General features: G+C 55.6%; 1 protein-coding gene across 2 annotated transcripts; it reads left to right on the top strand.

The window, feature by feature from the left end:
* Positions 1–3,738: 3,738 nt before the first annotated feature.
* TBX3 (T-box transcription factor 3) lies at positions 3,739–16,887 on the top strand. 2 transcript variants are annotated; one of them, XM_004595276.2, is made up of 8 exons: positions 3,739–5,436; positions 7,035–7,302; positions 8,254–8,313; positions 8,612–8,758; positions 10,636–10,712; positions 11,706–11,863; positions 12,955–13,637; positions 14,846–16,887. In XM_004595276.2, the coding sequence occupies exons 1-8, from the start codon at positions 5,048–5,050 to the stop codon at positions 15,305–15,307; spliced, it is 2,244 nt and encodes a 747-aa protein (XP_004595333.1). In that variant the 5' UTR covers positions 3,739–5,047; the 3' UTR covers positions 15,308–16,887. The 2 variants fall into 2 exon arrangements, with proteins under 2 accessions (XP_004595333.1, XP_004595334.1); XM_004595277.2 differs by lacking the exon at positions 8,254–8,313.
* The last annotated feature ends 1,505 nt before the right edge of the window (positions 16,888–18,392 follow it).

Genomic DNA, 18,392 nt, shown 5'->3' with positions numbered 1-18,392 from the left:
TGTGTGTGTGTGTGTGTGTGTGTGTGTGTGTGTGTGTGTATGCAAATCCTGCCCTAAGGTCACACCTTCAGGGCTGCAGGAAACAAAGTCAGGGTCTGGGGGCAGCCCTCAATAGTCCACTAGTTAGTTACTCCAAAGGGACTCAATTTTTTCCCAGGGGCAAGAGAACTCCCAGCAGGGGGTGAGTCCAGTTCTAAAGGGACAGTCTCCTGAACCACGAGGGATGGGCTGGGGTGGGGGGGTGGGTTTGGGCACAAATGGAGCCTGAGCAGTGGCAAGGCCTCTCAGGGAGCAGCTTATCCTGGGACTGACCCCCCACAGCACAGTTCTCAGGAGGACCACGGTGTCAACAGAACTCCTGATCCAGGGACACCTTGGCCAGAAACGGCCTCGGCAATGAACGGGGTGAAGGTTGAAGCAGAAATAAGTGTGTAATAGTCCCCCGCCAGACCTCACACACTCTGCAGCGAATATTTACAGCAAACTTGCCAAAGTAAACGACCCCGCCCACCCACCAGCCTGTCCCCCTCTCCCCTCCCTTCTCTGTAAACTGCAGATAAACACCCTTCGGTCACCAATGGGTCGAGCTGTCCTGCTTTGGGTTTCGTGCTGGCCGTGCCCCAAGGAAAACGGGACACCCCGCCGCCCCGCATCCTTCCCCGACCTGGCTGAGGGCAGCTGATCTGGTTGCGGTTTGTCTTGGTTTTTTTTTTTTTCTGCACACCCGATTTTCCCTGTAAGACTCCTTCACCCATACCCTCACCACTCACCTATCCTTGCCAATGCCATTGCCTTCAGCTGGCTGTGAGCATTCCCCGCAGGGAGAATGATATCTTCTTACTTAAAATAATAACAATTATCATCATTATCATCATTATCATCATCATTATCATCATCTCTGACCCACAATGCAGTGAAAATCTTTTGGGAAAAGGCAGGGACTATCCTGAGGATGCAGACTTTCTATATTGTCCTCGGTGACCCAGTTTATTCCTCTCTTGTCCCTGCCATCCTGGCCGGTGGCCCTGCAGGATCCCTAGCCACCTCTCCGGTTTTGTTGTTGTTGTTATGGAGCTTAGGGTTGCAGGAGAGAAGATGCAAGGATCTGCAGGGAAAAGAAAGAAAGAAAAGAGTAGAAGATCAGGCAGAGCCATCCGCTGCAGTCTGAAGCCAGGACTGCGCTCCCTCTCCTCGTGAGCTTGCCCGGGAGTCCAGGCCTTCTGAGCGAGCTGGCCAATGTTTAACCCGAAGGCAGCGGCCACCAGGCCGCTTTTGTTTGTTCGCAAATTAATCACCCAGCGCACGGCCGGCGCCAGAGTGGGTTTATCACCCACCAGGAGGGGGGCCCCCGGCGGGCGCGCACAGACTCAGAGGAGTTCGCACCTTGCAGCTTTTGATCGCAGAGTTACGGCGGCCGCCCTGCCTAGCACGAGCCTCCTGGGGCCGAGTCTGGGAGGTCAGTTCTAATTGGCGGAAGTTTGCAGACCACTAGCGAGCTGTCCTCATTTTCGATTCAGAACCCCGCAAATCTTCCTCTCCCCTCTCCCTCCCTTCCCCATGCGCTAGAGTGGCTGGAGGTGGTAGTGGGGAGTTCGGAGTGATTGAATTGGGGTAGCCTCCGGATAGGTTGGATAGTGGAGGCCACAAGCAACCGAGGGAGGGATTTTGGGGGGAAGCGCATATGCGTCTATCGGTCCGTGGTGCAACTCAAACATGCCGAGATGTGCAACACGCAAGAGCAGTAGGCTCGGCTCCGGGGTCCTGGAGAGGTCGGTGGAGTGCGGAAGATCTAGCAGCCCCCCTCTCAGCGGCGCGGCGCCTGTGGTTGCGTGTGCCCCCACCCCACCGCACCCGAGAGCGTGAGAAGGGGAGCAGGCGCCCTGAACGCAAGGGCCTGGTGCAGGTCCAGCCAATCACCAGCAAAACCAGAAGTCGGAGATGCAAGGGGCCTGCACCTAACAGCGCTGGGAGGCTGTCCCAAGACGCGACTATGTGGGGGAGGGGTGCTCTGCGCCTACAGAGACTGGGGAGACCCTGCACTGACCCCTGCAGTGGTCTGGGTCAGGAGAGGCGAGGCCTGACTCCAGGCACGCTCCGTGCTCGAGCGCGCCCGGCGCCGGCGGGGGCCTTAGCAGCAACGCGCTGGGCCTCTTTTCCCTTGTCACCACCAGCAAAGACCGAGGACAGAACGAAAGGGAAAGAAAGGAGTGTGATGGCGAGCCAGGTGGAGTCCGCAGAAGCACTCCCAGTCCCCTGGTGACTTCAGGGAGTTCTAAGTACCGGCGCCAAGCGCTCTTAGCTCTGTGCGTCAAAAATGCGAGGTTGGGAAGACTGGTCTCCTTCAAAGCACCGGCCCTAACTGCGCGCTACCTCCCCACATCTCCATCCTCCGCTTGACCACTTGGGGCCGCGAGCTAGGAGTTCAGGGGGTACGTAAGGCGAAATATGAGACAGAATGGTGCACATACCCCGGGACAAATTCCTAACCCTCCAGGCATCCCAGGAAGCAAAGAACATTGTCCCCAAGATGTTTGTCAGCTGGAGCGGGGCGCCTAACTCACTCCCCCCCCCCCAGCAGGGAGCACTCCGGGTTGAGAGCAATCCAGCGACCCCAAGAGTGACGACGTGACTACCGGGGCAGCTGGTCACCCTGGACCCTGGCCCAGCCCCACCCCCTAGCCCGAAGTAGAACCAGCCTCCTTGCCTCCAGGGATGGGGGCGATTCACGGTTTGTTTTACAAATTCGCCCCCCGGACTTCTGGCGAGATAAGTCCCCGGGTGGAGAAAGAACTGAGGCACCGAGAGATAAGCGCCGATGCCTGGAGAAGATACCAGACTGGCGCACCTCCCCCAGGCAGTCCGCCCACTCCAGGCCCCTAGCTCGGCACCCAGACGTCCCTCGAGGTGCGGGCGGTGGCTTGGAGGGGGCAGGTCCAGAACCAAGCGGCTCTCAACTATCCCCTCGGCACTCTGCTCCCCACAACACACAAACATATCCGGGTACAAGCCAGGGAACTTGTACAGGAGCTGGTAAATGTATGCAAAATAATAAAAAGAAATCCACTCTTGGAGTGCCCACAGGCAGGGCCAGTCATGCAGTCTGTATGTGTTTGCGTGGCTGTGCTTTGGGGGCGCAGGGTTCAACACAAATGCACTGGGGTGGGGGGAAGGGAATGGTTTCCGCACGCGGGGGAGACGGGGCCCACACACGCGTGCTGAGATCTGGAAGCTTCTACATGCTCGTGCGTCCGCGGATCCAGGCTCAGAGCAGCCCAGTTCTTAGACACAAGGGCCGGGGAGTCTCTTGGCTGCAGCCAGGCGGAGCCCGGCTCCACGCGGGGTTGAAGAGCGCGCACGCCTTAGGAGTCTTTTGGCGCTCTCTTCTCGGCCTCCGCCGGCTTTTGTTGCGCCCAGCGGTCCGAACGGCAGCTCGCAAGGAGGTTCAGCTGCCCGCTTGGCTCGCCTGTGGGCCGGGAGAAGAGTGAGGGCTGCGGAGAAAGCCAGTGGCAGCCGGAGGAGCGAGGCGAGCGCGCAGGAGGCGAGCGCCCCTGCCCGGCGCCCAGGAGCGCTCTCCGCCTTCCCGGCCTGGCTCTTTCGCTGGCTGGCTGGCTCGCTCGCACGCTCGCTCTCTCGTCCGCTGGGTTGGGCTGGCTTGCTCCCTCCCTCTCTCCCTCCCCCTTCCTCTCCTGGCCCTGCCTCCTCCCTGGATCCGGGGCTGCATGACTGGGGCATTTCAGACGTGGGCGCGGGCGCGAGCGCGCTCGGGGGGCCTTGGCGATCTCTCGATAAGCCACCTAGAGGCGACTCGGGGTGCGCGCGCTCGGCGGCGGCGCCCTGCCGCCCGCCCTCCCTCGGATCACGTTGACATATTCGCGGGACGGGCAGTAGTACCGATGCGGCGCGGCGACGCTACAGTTTCCGACACCTTCTTTTTATAACTCGGCTCTATCCCCCAGCACTCGACCTGTGAAAACCACGCCTATGCAGCGACACAATTGGTCCGAAAGCGTCAAAGAGCCAATCAAGAGGCCTCCGGCTCCCCACGGCCCACCGCGCAGCCCGACCTTCTAGAGCCGCCGAGCAGACGCCCCGGGGAGTCCCAGAGGCCGAGCAGGGAGGCGAGCACAGCTCCGCTCGCGTTCTCTCGCGCCCTTCCTCTCCTCGCTCGCCGCGTCTCTCTCGCTCGCTCTCTCTTCTCTCTCTCTCTCTCTTCCTCCTTTCCCAATTCCCCCCCAACCTCCTACACTCCTCTAAATCCTGCCCAGCCTGCGCGCCCGGACGCAGGTTTAGGAAGCGAAATCGCTCCCCATTTAGGACAAGGAAGAAAGGCCCGGCAGGAAAAAAGTACAGCAAGATTCGGACTGCAACCGAGACAGCCTGCGGAGGAAGGCTCGCGGCAGAGCGAGGAGGAGAGAGGGCGAGCCGGAGCCAGTTTGCAGTCCAAGTTTTTTGATAGCGCTGGTAGCGGAGGGGTGGGGGTGGCGTTTCCATCAGATTTAATTTTTTTTTTTCGCGCCCCAGGAGAGACTTTTGCAGCTCGCTAGCTCGGGGCTGGTGCAACTGCAGGCGCCCCCCCCCCCCAACCAGAGAGACAGAGGAATAAGGGGGCGAGGGAGAAGGTATAACTTGCTCCTAGAAGCACCGACTGCCTTGGCAACAAAGGATCGGGGGGTTCCGGGGCCAGACGCCTGGGACCGAGGGTTGGAGCGAGTGCGCGGCCGCGGCGGCGAGGCTCGGGCGCCAGCACCGACGCTGCCCGCGCCTCCGGCTCCCGCAGCCGGCCGGCCAGAGCGGCGTTGGACCCGCGGGAAGCCGGGGCGGTCCCGCTGGCGATTATGTCTCCCACTCGCTCTCCTTGTCCTCTGTAACGGCGGCGCTCCAGCTCGCTCCACCCGCCTCGCTCTTTGAAGTCATTTCTTCTTCTTTTTTTGCTTTTTGTCCTTTAAAAAAAACTACAAAAACTATGTGCAGCTGTTAAAACGACAAAACAAAACAAGCCCACCAGAGCAAAGCACAGCGGCCGCGGACTTGCCCCCGCCCGGAGTGCATGAACCTCTCCATGAGAGATCCGGTGATTCCTGGGACGAGCATGGCCTACCATCCCTTCCTACCTCACCGGGCGCCGGACTTCGCCATGAGCGCGGTGCTGGGACACCAGCCGCCCTTCTTCCCCGCGCTGACGCTGCCTCCCAACGGCGCCGCGGCGCTCTCACTGCCTGGCGCGCTGGCCAAGCCGATCATGGATCAGTTGGTGGGGGCTGCCGAGACCGGCCTCCCGTTCTCGTCCCTGGGGCCTCAGGCGCATCTGAGGCCTCTGAAGACTATGGAGCCCGAAGAGGAGGTGGAAGACGATCCTAAGGTGCACCTGGAGGCCAAGGAACTTTGGGACCAGTTCCACAAGCGGGGCACAGAGATGGTCATTACCAAGTCTGGAAGGTAAGCTCGCAGGCCATCGGCTGGGGGGCGAGGGAGAGTCCTTCTTGCCGGAGCCCCTGCAAGGACCATCTTGCTAGAGGAGCCATGGGCCAGGCTTTAGAGCTTGAACGAAACCCGCGTTCCCCCCAGAAAGTGCGGTCGGAGACTCCCAGGGCCTGCCCTGGCTGTGGGGCGTTTGGGTTTACCTGGGTGCCCTGGAGGGGTTCTTTAAGAACCGACACAAGTTTGTACAAGGATGCAGACTTCCCTGCGAGCAGGCAGAAGCTTCTCCCCTAACAGAAGGGCTGGGTCTGCGGTGGTGAAAGCTCGCTGGTGGCTTTGTGGCTGCTGTTTCGTTTTGTGCTCGGGAGTGGGCAAAAACAAGATTCTGACCTGTGTTTGGGAGTGGGAGGCCTTGCCCTCTCCTCCCTGCCCTTCTGCTGGTTAACTCCCTGGGTCTGTAGGGCCAGTCCACTACTCCTCCCCAAGCTTCTGCTGCCCCAGTCAGAGACAAGTGCCAGGGCACTGGAGTTTGTTTGCCTCACGTGTCGGTAACCGGAGGGGAGAGTTCAACAGGCAATTTCGGATAATTAAGATTGTGCTTGTGAGACCCATGGAGCCGACTGAGCTGCGCAGGCGGCTTATGTCTGGGTGAATGTTACACCCCGCATTTCACGTCATGTTTACGAGTCCTCGGCCTGGCCCAAAGCTCTGCTTGGGACGATTTTCCTCGAAGCAGAATTTTCAAAAATAGAATTGCACGAGAAGATTTTTTTTAAAAAGATGTCTCGATGTAATATAAAGATATAAAACCCTCTTGAGCTGTCTCTTTTCACACTAAGCAGAGCTCGGGTCTGGCCAGGCTTCTCCTGAAACCTACGGCTCGCAAGTGCATCTTCACAGCCAAGTGCTTCCTGCTAAGTACCAAGATTTGGGTGAAATTCGCGGCAGGGTGGTGGCCGGTCTTGGACAGGCCTAAGGAGCAGGGCCGTGAGGCCCAGCCTTCTATCCACAGCTGGGTCATCCGTCCCTAGTGCCTGCCGGCTGCCCCGTCTGGGAAGTCTGTCCTGAACTTCCTTAATGCCACTTTCATTTCGCCAGAGCAGGATTGCCTTGCCGCTGCAGGGAGGGTGCCACCTGACTCTCGCTCAGTGTGCCAGGGAAGTGTAACTTTTTCTTATCCAAGTTCTGGCCTTGGCGGACCCCCTTAACTACAATCCCACCCTGAGCTGTTTTGCTTTAGCTTGCCTTCTGGGGGGAGGGAGTGATGGTGGTAAAAAAAAAAAAGGCACAGATTGTCCCAAACAGGCCGGACAGTCTCTGAACCCAAGCAGAGGGGAAAAAAACAAGCAAGAAATTGGAGAGAAGCAGAAATGTGCAGCTGCACAGTGTCTGCGTGTTGATTGAGTCCTAGGACGTAAATGTTTAAGATCCATTGAGCGTCCTGGGTGGAAAGAAACGAATTTGAAGCCCGCAGCCTCTACTTGGAAAAACCAGAAGCTAGCTGGTCCCAGTATGAACCTTGAAACCTGGTTGACACATTTTAGTTTGAAATCAAATCCAAGAATCGGAGCGATTTCTCACTTTTTTTTTCCTTTTTGATTTCTCTCCTATTGTAGGCGAATGTTCCCTCCTTTTAAAGTGAGATGTTCTGGGCTCGATAAAAAAGCGAAATATATTTTATTGATGGACATTATCGCCGCGGATGACTGCCGGTATAAATTCCACAATTCGCGGTGGATGGTGGCTGGCAAGGCTGACCCTGAAATGCCCAAAAGGATGTATATTCATCCAGATAGCCCTGCCACTGGGGAGCAATGGATGTCCAAAGTGGTCACTTTCCACAAACTGAAACTCACCAACAACATTTCGGACAAACACGGATTTGTAAGTTTCACCCCTCTTGTCAGTTTAAAGCAAAACTATTTTCTTTCTTCTCTGGAAAGCAATGTTTCCCCTGCCCCCCATGGGGAGGAAAACTCCTGAGTTTTGGCTCTGAGCTTCACACGGCAAACTTGTTCCATTGGCAGCCCCACCGGGATGAGGCTTTGGGGCTGTATTACTATCTGGGTGATGGAAGGCCTGGCGTCCTAGAAGAAGGGAAACAAGAAGCCATACGTAGGTCTGGCAGTCTCGGTCCTGGGAAGGCAGATGGCTGCCCTGACCAAGAAGCTAAAAAAAAAAAAAGACCAGTGTTTTGGTGTTAGCGTCAGCTACAGCACCTAGGATCTGTTTTGCTTTTTAAAAAAAGAATCAGGGTTGCGTTTTGAAACCAGCCTGGTTTATTTCTTGGGAGAGTTTGAGCTTCATGGTCACAGCTTTGGTGATGTTGCTTAAAGGGTGTTCAAGACATTTGAAATTTAAAAAGGAAAGAGCCTGTATTCTTTCCTAGGATCAAAGAATTGGGGCTTAAGTGAACCTTGGGGGTACTGGAAAACAGCCTTAGCTTCTGGGCGTTGAAATGGCGTGCGTGTTGGGAGTGCGTCTTTCGTTGGGTTCAGCGTGGGAATGCTTCGAAATTGTGCGAGCACTTGGGTCGCCAGTGAAACGTCAGGCCAGGGACCTTTTGCCCTTGCCTCCGCCCCTCCCCAACATTTCAATAAACCGCGATAAGGAGGGATAGGCAGAAAGATTAGACCCAGGAAGACGTGAATGGCACGAAAATATCTTCAGTGGGCAGGAATTGCATTTGGAGCTCTTGATTTGATTAAGGCATAAATATTCCACTCCAGTTCAGCCTTCCAGGACGTTAAGTGGATTGGGCGCGTCAATTAGTGGGCGCTTACAGGACTGAATCATTTTGTAAATTAAAATGCATGTTTTTCTCTATCTTTTAAGACTTTGGCCTTCCCAAGTGATCACGCAACGTGGCAGGGGAATTATAGTTTTGGTACTCAGGTAGGCTAGGGTTCAAGGTACGCACGAATCTTAGATGGTGAGGGTGGGGGGCGGTCCCTTTTGGAAATCAAGGCACAATGTTTTGGATTCTCAACTAGATCAGTTCGGTGGAGTGAAAAATGTACCCAAAGAGGTACCCGGCGGAGGTGGGCTTGGTCTAAGTGTGGTGTCCCTGGGTGGAATGTGTCAGTCCGCTGGGGGGGATGGGTGGCTCCAGGTCCCGTTCATCTTGCTAAATCCTTTGTATGTGTGTTTCTGTGTGTGTGTGTGTGTGTGTCTCCCTTGCCTGCCCCTGCAGACCATACTGAACTCCATGCACAAATATCAACCACGATTCCACATCGTCCGAGCCAATGACATCCTGAAACTCCCTTATAGTACATTTCGGACTTACTTGTTTCCCGAAACAGAGTTCATCGCCGTGACTGCATACCAGAACGATAAGGTAACGAGAGGGGCTTTTCTCAACCACCACGGTCGTCTCCCCTCCCCCTTAAGCGGCTGGTGGCTCAGTCTGAGCAAGTTCTAAGAGAACTGGGGATGAGGTGGCTGTTGAGTTTTCTCAGGGGCTTTGACCTTGGACAAGGGTGATTGGGAAAAGGGGGAGCTGGCACCTCAAAGAGGGAGCCGAGAGCAAAGTAAAACCCAACCAGCTAAGAGGCCAGCGCTGATCTTAAACAAACAAAACCCGAAAACCAGTGTCTCCAGGGAAGAGGTTCCTGGGACCACTGTCTCTGAGCCTCCCTCCCAACCCTCACTCTCTGCCATAGGACCCCCCTCGCACTTTGTTCCCCCTTCTCCTTCGACGGGAAGAGAAGGATCCAGAAACCAGGTTCAAAAGAAACCAGCTAACAATTGAAGGCCAGAGCCACTGGGGCTTCTGGAAGAGCGTCCTGGTGGAAACCAACTTTGCTCCCCCAGAAATCCCGAGTAGCTGGTCTGGTTTTTATTACCTTTTATGCTGCTGTGTTTTTTATGATATGTGTGTTCAAATGTGTGTGTGCACGCATGTGTGTGTGTGGGTGCACATTTGGACTAACCTACCCTGATCACACATTCCTGCTAACATTCCCGTTTAGATGGCCAAAGTCCCCCTTTCTTCTGAAAGTTTTTCTGGGGTCTGAAGGAGCCTCAGCTGGGATGGGCGGCACTTGGAATCTAGGGCTACAGTGGCCTGAAGGTCAAGGGCAAGGGCTGCAGGAGACACAGTGAGCCCCTGGCTGCAGTTACACCAGCCTACTCGCCTTGGCTTGTTGGCTTGGCTTGTCGGGGAGAGCAGGCAAGTTAAAGGGATGAGGAAAGGGCTCCGTGAGCACACCTTGCACCAGATGACAGAAGGGTCCCTAAGTCTGGGCACCAGGCCCCTCCTGAAGTCTGGCACTGGGTAATGTATTCCAAGGACCAGAATCCAACCTAAAGCCGCTTATCCCTTCTCCAAGTAACTGTGTATCTGTAACTCCTGTGTCCTTTCCTGCAGCCCCTGGTCAAAGGAAGGGACTTGAAAGATTACATATTACAGCATTTTCTCTCAGCCTGCAAAACGCACGCTCCCTCTAGACCCAGATGCCTGTGAAACAAAGTTGTTAATGTAATAATAAAAAGGCAGCATTTTTTGATCAGATCAGACAAAGGGGCCCCGCAGGCCTGCTCCGAAGAATGGCGGTGGCAGCAGAGAATCTAAACGAAAACAAATGTTTCCAGTGGTCATTCTGTCCTTTTAAATCTGTAATTGTCAATATTGTAATTCCTCAAACCACTCTCCCCAACCCCAGGAAAAAAAAAAAAGGCAAAGTCATTCCAGTGCAAGGGTAGTGAAACCCCATAAATCATTTTATTAGATTATGGAAAAGGTTGGAGTGTATGCTCTGTGTGTGTGTGTGTGTTTGAAGGTAGCAGAAAATGCCACAATATACTCTATGATTAATTGCGCTATAGAAAGAAATCCAAGTAAAAGTACAATTTGAAGAGCTACAGGTTGTTCTCTGGACAGTGTTGCTGTTTCCATTTCTAAACCAAGACTCTCAGCTGCCCAAAGGCAATCATTTCGGGGGGGGATAATTTTAGCCTGAGGAGTCCTTCCAATGGTGGGGCCTTCTTGAGAATGTCCGTGTCTTGATAGGATTTTCCGAGGTTCCCTAGACACCCCCCCAACTCCTGCCACTGCCGCAGTCCCCCCCCTGGTCCCTTGTCCCCTGGCCATGTGACTGGGGAGGATAGTCACCTTTCCAGGGGGATGATGGACTGGGGGAAGTACCCCACCCCCCCAAAAAATCGCGCCAGGATCAGAGACCAATGTCTCTGTTGGTATCTCTTCTCCTCTAGATAACTCAGTTAAAAATAGACAACAACCCTTTTGCAAAAGGCTTCCGGGACACTGGAAATGGCAGAAGAGAAAAAAGGTGAGTTGAAGCAATTATGGATTTCTTAACTAACATGAGGGGACCCCTTTCCAGGAATCCAGCTTTCAAGGGTTGGAAGTGAGGCGCTGGGAAGAGAGCAGAGCAGGTTATTCACTCCCCTTTGGCCACCCTCTGATGATGTCAGCAAACCATTCTTTTCTACTGTTTTATTACCTCTAAGGACATTAACTGGCTGTGCCATGTCTACTTCTGGGAGAGAAAAAAAAGAGTGCCAAGGTTAACAGATTCTATCAGGGTGCTTATTAATTCTTAATTAATGTCGGTTCATCCTGGGTTAGTCCCAGGATGGGAGCAAGTATTCCCAGATGCCTTGGAATTTTTGCAATCTGGCCTTCCAAATGCCATCAGAGCTGGAGACCCCCTGAGCCGTCTGGGACTCCTGCCCTCCCTAACGGGGTCTCTGGATCATTTTGCATTAAGCAGACAGCTGGGGAGTGTATGAAAGAAGCCTGCCCTCCCCCAACCCCTATTCAAAGAATTTCTAAAATCCAGAAAATCACCCACCATTTTTCACCTATCCCCTTGAGGGGGTAGGCATTAAAAATAATTTCTAACATCTAAATACATTTTTTACTCCAATTAATGTGTTGCTGAAGCGATTACAGCAAAGTGTACCATGAAATAGCCACTTCCTCCCAGGGTCCTGCTGGAGTTTGCTGGGCTGAGCACACAGACAGACGGGTGGTGTGTTCATAGGGGTGGATGGACCCCCAGTTACCTTGCACCGAAAGGCTACAGGGCAGCTGTCCCTGGACGCCACCCTTAGCCCAAGCATGCCTTCCCTTTCCCAATGGAACCTTGATCTTGAACCTTCCTCGCCTTGGGCCATACTTGCCGGCCACCTAGAGGCAGACAGATCTTCAGGGTATCAGAGGTTGCCCATGGGTGGGCAGCAGCAGCAGGAGGTGTGTGGGGGGCGGAGCTGGACGCTACCTTCTGTGACACTGGGTGTGTGTGGACTTCTGCTTGCAGAAAGCAGCTGACCCTACAGTCCATGCGGGTGTTTGATGAGAGACACAAAAAGGACAATGGCACCTCGGACGAGTCCTCCAGCGAACAGGCCGCCTTCAGCTGCTTCGCCCAAGCCTCCTCGCCGGCAGTCTCCACAGTAGGGACTTCAAACCTCAAAGGTAAGCTGGGTGCCCTGGAGCGGCCCTGGGAGGAGACAGAGGCACAGGCCTGGAGGCTTGCCCTTGCGAGGTTCTAGACCCTGCGCCAGCAGCCAAGGGTCAAGGTGGGTCCCTCTCCCCAAAGTGGTAGGGATCAGGAGACCTCCCCAAAGCCAGATTTGGCTGGGGTGGGCGGGAGTTGGGGTCGGGATGGGTGAGAGCATGTCTGTTTTTGCTTGCTCTCTCATCCCTCCCCCCAAAATGAAGAATAACCATCAATGGGGAGCTACAGGTTAAAAGGTGCTGGACTGGGAGGGTGAGTCCAGAGCCATGGTGACCGGGGAGAGAGAGGCACAGGGGTCACGGGTGGGGGTGACAGGAACCCCCGTGGGTTTCCTGTTGAAAGAGCAAGCATTGATTATTTAGACACATACTCTTTTTTTTTTATCAAACAACTTTTAAAAAGTGAAATAACAATACAAGTCCTTTATGTCTTCAGTCCCTGGAAGCTTTTAGACAAAATAGGGTCTCTTTTCTCTTTCCTGCCGTGGGTAGGACACCCACAGTGGGTGTGGTGAGCTCTGTCTGCAGTGCTGGGGGCAGGCACCCAGAAGGCCGCGTGCAGTGTGTGTTGGGGGTGTGCGCGGGAGGGGAAGGCACAGAGAGGCCTGTTTCTGCTGTTTCAATTCAGATGCCAGCTAGCCCCGCAAAGACCCCGCAGACTTGTGGAAGGTGCTGAGCTCAGGGGTGGTTAAATGGGCTCCAGGCATGAATTGCAGAGATAAATGAGTTTCCTTTCTTCAAGCTAATTTGCAATGGGATGGAGAAAGGCAGTTCACAACTTTTGTTGACACTGTAGAAGCTGAGTGCATGCTCGTACAAATAGGAATAAGAGGTGTCTCTAAAGGGAGGGGAGACCCACCTGACCCCCCCCAACACTGTAAATTATTAATTTATGGACTCCGACAGTTCCCTGGGGGTCTTGACCCCCATTTTGTCAGTCAGGAGAGCGTGCGGGGGCAGTGCTGGCCCAGGGTGGCTCGGCCTCCAAGTTGGAGTGCCCCTCTGGCCCACGCACTTCCTCAGGCTGTCTGTTTATTTTCCTGCTGCAGATCTGTGTCCCAGCGAGGGCGAGAGCGACACCGAGAGCCGGGAGGAACACGGCCTGGAGGCTTGCGACGCGGCCAAGATCTCCACCACCACGTCGGAGGAGCCGTGCCGCGAAAAGGGCAGTCCCGCGGTCAAGACGCACCTCTTCTCCGCCGCCGAGCACGGCGGCCGTTCCCGGGACAGCGGACGGCCCGACAAGGCGTCGCCTGATTCGCGCCACAGCCCAGCCACCATCTCATCCAGCACCCGCGGCCTGGGCACGGAGGAGCGCCGGAGCCCGGGCCGCGAGGGCGCATCCACGTCCAAGGTGGAGGAGGCGCGCGTGCCGCCGCCGCCGCCGCCGGGGAAGGAGGCTTTCGCGCCGCTCACGGTACAGACGGACGCGGCTGCAGCGCACCTGGCCCAGGGCCCGCTGCCTGGCCTCGGCTTCGCTCCGGGCCTAGCCGGCCAGCAGTTCTTCAATGGGCATCCTCTCTTCCTGCATCCCGGCCAGTTCGCCATGGGGGGTGCCTTTTCCAGCATGGCGGCCGGCATGGGGCCCCTGCTGGCCACCGTGTCTGGGGCCTCCACCGGCGTGTCAGGCCTGGATTCCACCGGCATGGCGTCTGCGGCGGCGCAGGGACTGTCGGGGGCATCGGCGGCCACCCTGCCTTTCCACCTTCAGCAACACGTCTTGGCTTCACAGGTATTTATCCTAGCTGGGGCCTCGCTTCCCCCTGAGTCTTTGTCTTTAAACAGCAGGGGAGAAAATGGTGGGCCCAACAGTGCACTTACTGCGTGTCCCATCCATGGAGTACTCTAAATACTCCTTTTAGGCCTGCCTGATGGGTTGGGAAGAGGCCCAGAGATGTGGAGTAACTTACTCAAGGTCACACAGCCAGCACCTGGCACAGTTGACCCCATCTCAGACTGTCTGACTCTAAGCTCTTCCCCTCCCCCAGCAGGGTTTTGTCTTAAACTTTGGAGCTGAAGTGTTTGACAACCCATCCCTCCCTTGGATTGTCTTGGGGCTTACAACTTGGCCACCCCAAGCAGCCCAGCTTAGTCCCAAGGGTTAATGGGGGGTGCGGCACACGTGGGTGGGCAGGGGTATGGGGGGAGCTGGGGAGTCAGCCAAGCCTGCAGAGCACCTCCAGGCTCCCTGCTTGCCTTTTGTTTGGTCTGTGGGGCAAGGGGAGCCACGGGGCCACAGCTGTCTGCCCTGCACTGTCTGGAAAGAGGGACACGTGTGGGCAGGTGGTAGGTGGGTCAGCCAGCCGCTTTCCCAGGCTCCTGGGTGTGCTGCTGAGGGGCCTGGCTGGTCCAGGGACCTGCACTTCCTTGCTGCCTGCAGTCCTGAGCCCGGGGCCTGGCTGTCTCACCTGGGTGCTCACTTGGGTGCTTACCTGGGTGCTGTCATTTATTCTGTTGACACACACACTTTTGCTTTAAGTTTTTTTGTTTAAAGTTTGAGGTGAGAGGGTTGTAAGGATGAGAATGAAGGACCCCCCCCGCCCCCTCCCCGTCTCCTCCCTCGCCCCAGTCTACAGGACTACAGGCTCTTAATCAGCTGCCTTCATGGGATGGATGAACTCTGTTGTCCCATTTAACAGGTGCCACCAGGAACCCTGATGGCAGATTCTCCTAGGCCTGTCCCCAGGCACTGTGTGTGGCCTGTTTGCAGCCACAGACTCCCAGAAGTGCATGGATTACCTGTGGCCTGCGGGGAGGGGGTGGGTGGCACAGCTGGAATGTGGAACTCTCAGTTCTCACCCCTCCAAAAAAAAGGGGGTGGGGTGGGGTGGGGTGGGGGATGGGGAGAAGTCACCGCTGGGGAGCAGCCGCAGTCTGCTCACCCCCCGGCTCACATCCATCACCCTGGGCTGACTCCTGTTGTCTCTCTTCCTTTCCCAGGGCCTGGCCATGTCGCCATTCGGAAGCCTGTTCCCTTACCCCTACACGTACATGGCCGCGGCCGCTGCCGCCTCCTCAGCAGCTGCCTCCAGCTCCGTGCACCGTCATCCCTTTCTCAACTTGAACAGCATGCGCCCGCGGCTGCGCTACAGCCCCTACTCCATCCCGGTGCCAGTCCCAGACGGCAGTAGCCTGCTCACTTCGGCGCTGCCCTCCATGGCCGCGGCCGCGGGGCCCCTGGACGCCAAAGCCGCCGCCCTGGCCGCCAGCCCGGCTTCGGGGGCTGTGGATTCGGGCTCGGAACTCAACAGCCGCTCCTCCACGCTGTCCTCCGGCTCCGTGTCCTTGTCGCCCAAACTCTGCTCTGAGAAAGAGGCGGCCACCAGCGAACTTCAGAGCATCCAGAGGCTGGTTAGCGGCTTGGAGGCCAAGCCTGACAGGTCCCGCAGCGCGTCCCCCTAGACCCCCAACCTCCCTCCGAGATGTCTTTTCATTCCAGTCCAGACCAGGCCACGTGCACTTTGTGGGACGTGCTGGGAGCCAGCGGGCGGTCAGCAGTGGCGAAGGGTGCCAGACTCCCAGGCTGAAACCTTCCAGAGCCTGCCCACCCCCTGGGTTTCTTGGCGAGCCCCAGAATGGGGGTGGGGGCTCAGGCACACCTGCCTGTTGAGGGTTGGGGGTGAGAACGTATGTCCAAAGGACCCTCCAGCCAGGCTGACCTGGGCGCTGTCGCTGGAGGAGAAGGCTACCGAGCCAGTTGGGAGGGAGGGAGGGAGGAGGCTCTGGCGTGTCCTTCCTCCGAATGAATGGTTTTATTATATATTTTTTTCTTTCGCTGTGTCAAGTGGAAACAAAAGCAGGTGTTTTGTTTTTTTTTTTTTTGAAATGAGGACAAATGAATCCAAGAACATGATGGTGTTTGTGAAAATGAGAAGCTTTAGAGTGATGTTCGCAAGAAATCGCTCAGCAAAGCGCCTCCCGCCTGAAGAGACTATTGCCATCCTAGTTTAGTCTGTAGTAAGGAAATTCGTGTCTTTTTAATATTCCTGTGATGTTCTAAGAGCCGCCCTAGGTCTCTCGCATGTTCCACAGTCCTGTATTCGTGGTTTTTATTTTGAACGCTGAGCTTTTAGGGAGAAAAAAAATCTCATCTCTTCCCACCCCCAAATCCTGTGTGCCGCCCCCCTCACCCCCTCAGTCATCAGCTCCCAGGAAGGAGGACTTGAAGGGCCGGGGTGGGGACAACAGAAAAACATGAATTTCTTTTAGCCAGTGACTCTCTGTAGCAGGATTCTTGTGTTTCTTGCCAGTTTTCCCCCCTTTTTCCTGTATACGCAATAACAAGGTTTTAAAAAAAATGAATAAAGAAGACGCGAGACTATTAGACAAAGTATTTATGTAATTATTTGATAACTCCTGTACATAGGTGGAATATGAATGCTTGGAAAATTAAAAACTTTAATTTATTGACATTGTACATAGCTCTGTGTAAATAAGGCCTGTGAGGTTGTGTTTCCATGCCCCAGATACTCCTGGTGGGTTTTCTCTCTGGATCAGATATGGCTTTGTGTGGGAGAACCCAGCACGCCTTCCCACTTACCATTTGCAACATTGTTTCTTTAAACAAGAGTGTACCCGGAGAGAGTGCTATTTCTTCTGTTAGCCAAAATCCGGGAGTGGGGGGCAGCCACTCCCTGGTGCCTGAAAACAACACCCCAAAGGGGTTCTCCAATTGCTGTAGTGGGTAGAAGAGCCTGCCTTGACTTTTTTTTCCCCTTTTGTATTTCTATTTGCTAGTCTCTGATTGCCCCAAAACAAAGTGGGATTTACTGCTGTTGTCAACCTCGGTGGTGTACTCTGAGCTAGCCCCTCCCAGAGCTATATTCAACAGTTCCCGTCAGGTGCTGAGAGCTGGCGCAAAGAGCCAGTTGCGAAGGTATATTTTGTGTTCTAGTTGTTGATGAGTTCTTTGGTTTTCTGTATTTTTCCCCTCCTCTCTTTAAAACATCACTGAAGTTTCAATAAATTTTTATTGAAATGTCTCTGGGCCTTGTGTTAAATGTTTTCTTCAGCAGTCCGACCTGAACGCCTGGTGGTGGTGAATGTCAGGCAAGGATTCCAATTTTTTCTTACCTAGTTCTTCCCTTTGCCTTTAAATAATTAAGACCGCCCCTAGTGAACCCAAATGAGATGTCACTCAAGCTACCAAGCGCAAAACAAAAGTCCCTTACTCCAGCCAAGGAAGGGAGCAGCTTCAATGTGAAATTACTGCTCCTTTAAATTAGGAGGGAAAAAAAAAAACCCGAGGGAGACCGGAAGGAGCCTGATTACAATTCGGAAAGAACAGTAATTTCACTACTTAAATGCTAATAGAAACAGATCCTCGCTGTTGCCAAGGCGGCTTCTCCCACTGGGATCCAATGGAAACTAGTGGGGCACCCAGAGCTCTCTGCGATTCAACTTGGCTCTCCCGCTTTGCACGTGGATCTGGGGGCATACAAGTTAGCAGACATCAAAGGTAAAACTCCAGCCCTCTCAGTGTCAGCCCTGGCCTGTGTGGTGCGCAATCCTGGGGGCCAGGCTGGGCCTCACAGCTGCCCTGCAGGTTGAAGGAGCCTTGGCGCCCAGACACCACCTTCCCCCAGCACGCACACGCTCGGCAGTCACTGACTGTCACCATTTGGAACCCGCAGCTCCCCGCGCGCCCCTCCGAGGCCCCGGACGCTGCCGGAGGAGGGGTTAGGGAGGGCCCCCCAGCGCAGGAGAGGTGTTTGCAGGGCTGTTCTGTTCCGGACCCCTCCAAGACGAAATTCACTACGAAGGTTGGCATCCTCCCCTGCGGCCAGCCTCCCAGGCTTTTGGGGGAGTTGCCTTTTATCTTTGAAACCTTCAATAAAAAAAAAAAAAGAAAGAAAGAAAAGAAAAAAACTGGTGGGACAGTCTTCTACGCTCCACCCCCCTACCCACCCCTAGCTTCACCTGGGAGGTGTGTGTGTCTGGGACCGGCTAAGAGAGGTTCTGGAAGGTGGGGGGGTGGGAGTAGGGGGTGTAGTCCCTCGGCCTTTTCTCACTCCGGGGCCCGGTGGTGAGGACTCAGCCGGAGCCGGCCTGGCGGCTGACCACCGCCCCCTCCCATCCCCACCCTCATCCTGGAGCCCGCCAGCCCGGCCCCAAGTCCCTGTCACCTTCCGGGCCTCCTCCCCGCCCTCGTCTTGTACTTGGAAGGGGCTCGGGGTCGAGACCTCTTGGAGAGAGAGGGGCCAAGTCCTCCCTCCTCCCAACCCGGGCCGAGCTGGGGGCGGGGAAGGACTTCGCAGCACCTCCTGCGATCGTTGGGGGCGGAGGGGACCGTGAGGGTGGAGAGGCCTGGAGGCTGGAGCGGTCTTCCAGGCTGCGGCTTCCCTCAGGGCGCAGCGCCCGGGCTGTGGGAATTCTGGGCCCGAAGCAGCCGCTCGTTGCCTGCGCTCGGCAAAAGGGGTGTGGGTGGGCCGTGGCGCCCAGCCGTGCGAACGGGGTGGGGGGGAGAACTGACCGAGCAGAACTGAGC

Source organism: Ochotona princeps, chromosome 29 (genome assembly GCF_030435755.1).
Source record: "Ochotona princeps isolate mOchPri1 chromosome 29, mOchPri1.hap1, whole genome shotgun sequence".
In the NCBI taxonomy this organism is placed as follows: Eukaryota; Metazoa; Chordata; class Mammalia; order Lagomorpha; family Ochotonidae; genus Ochotona; species Ochotona princeps.
Note: the sequence above shows the minus strand (reverse complement) of the source record. Positions and strands in the feature narration are given on the sequence as shown.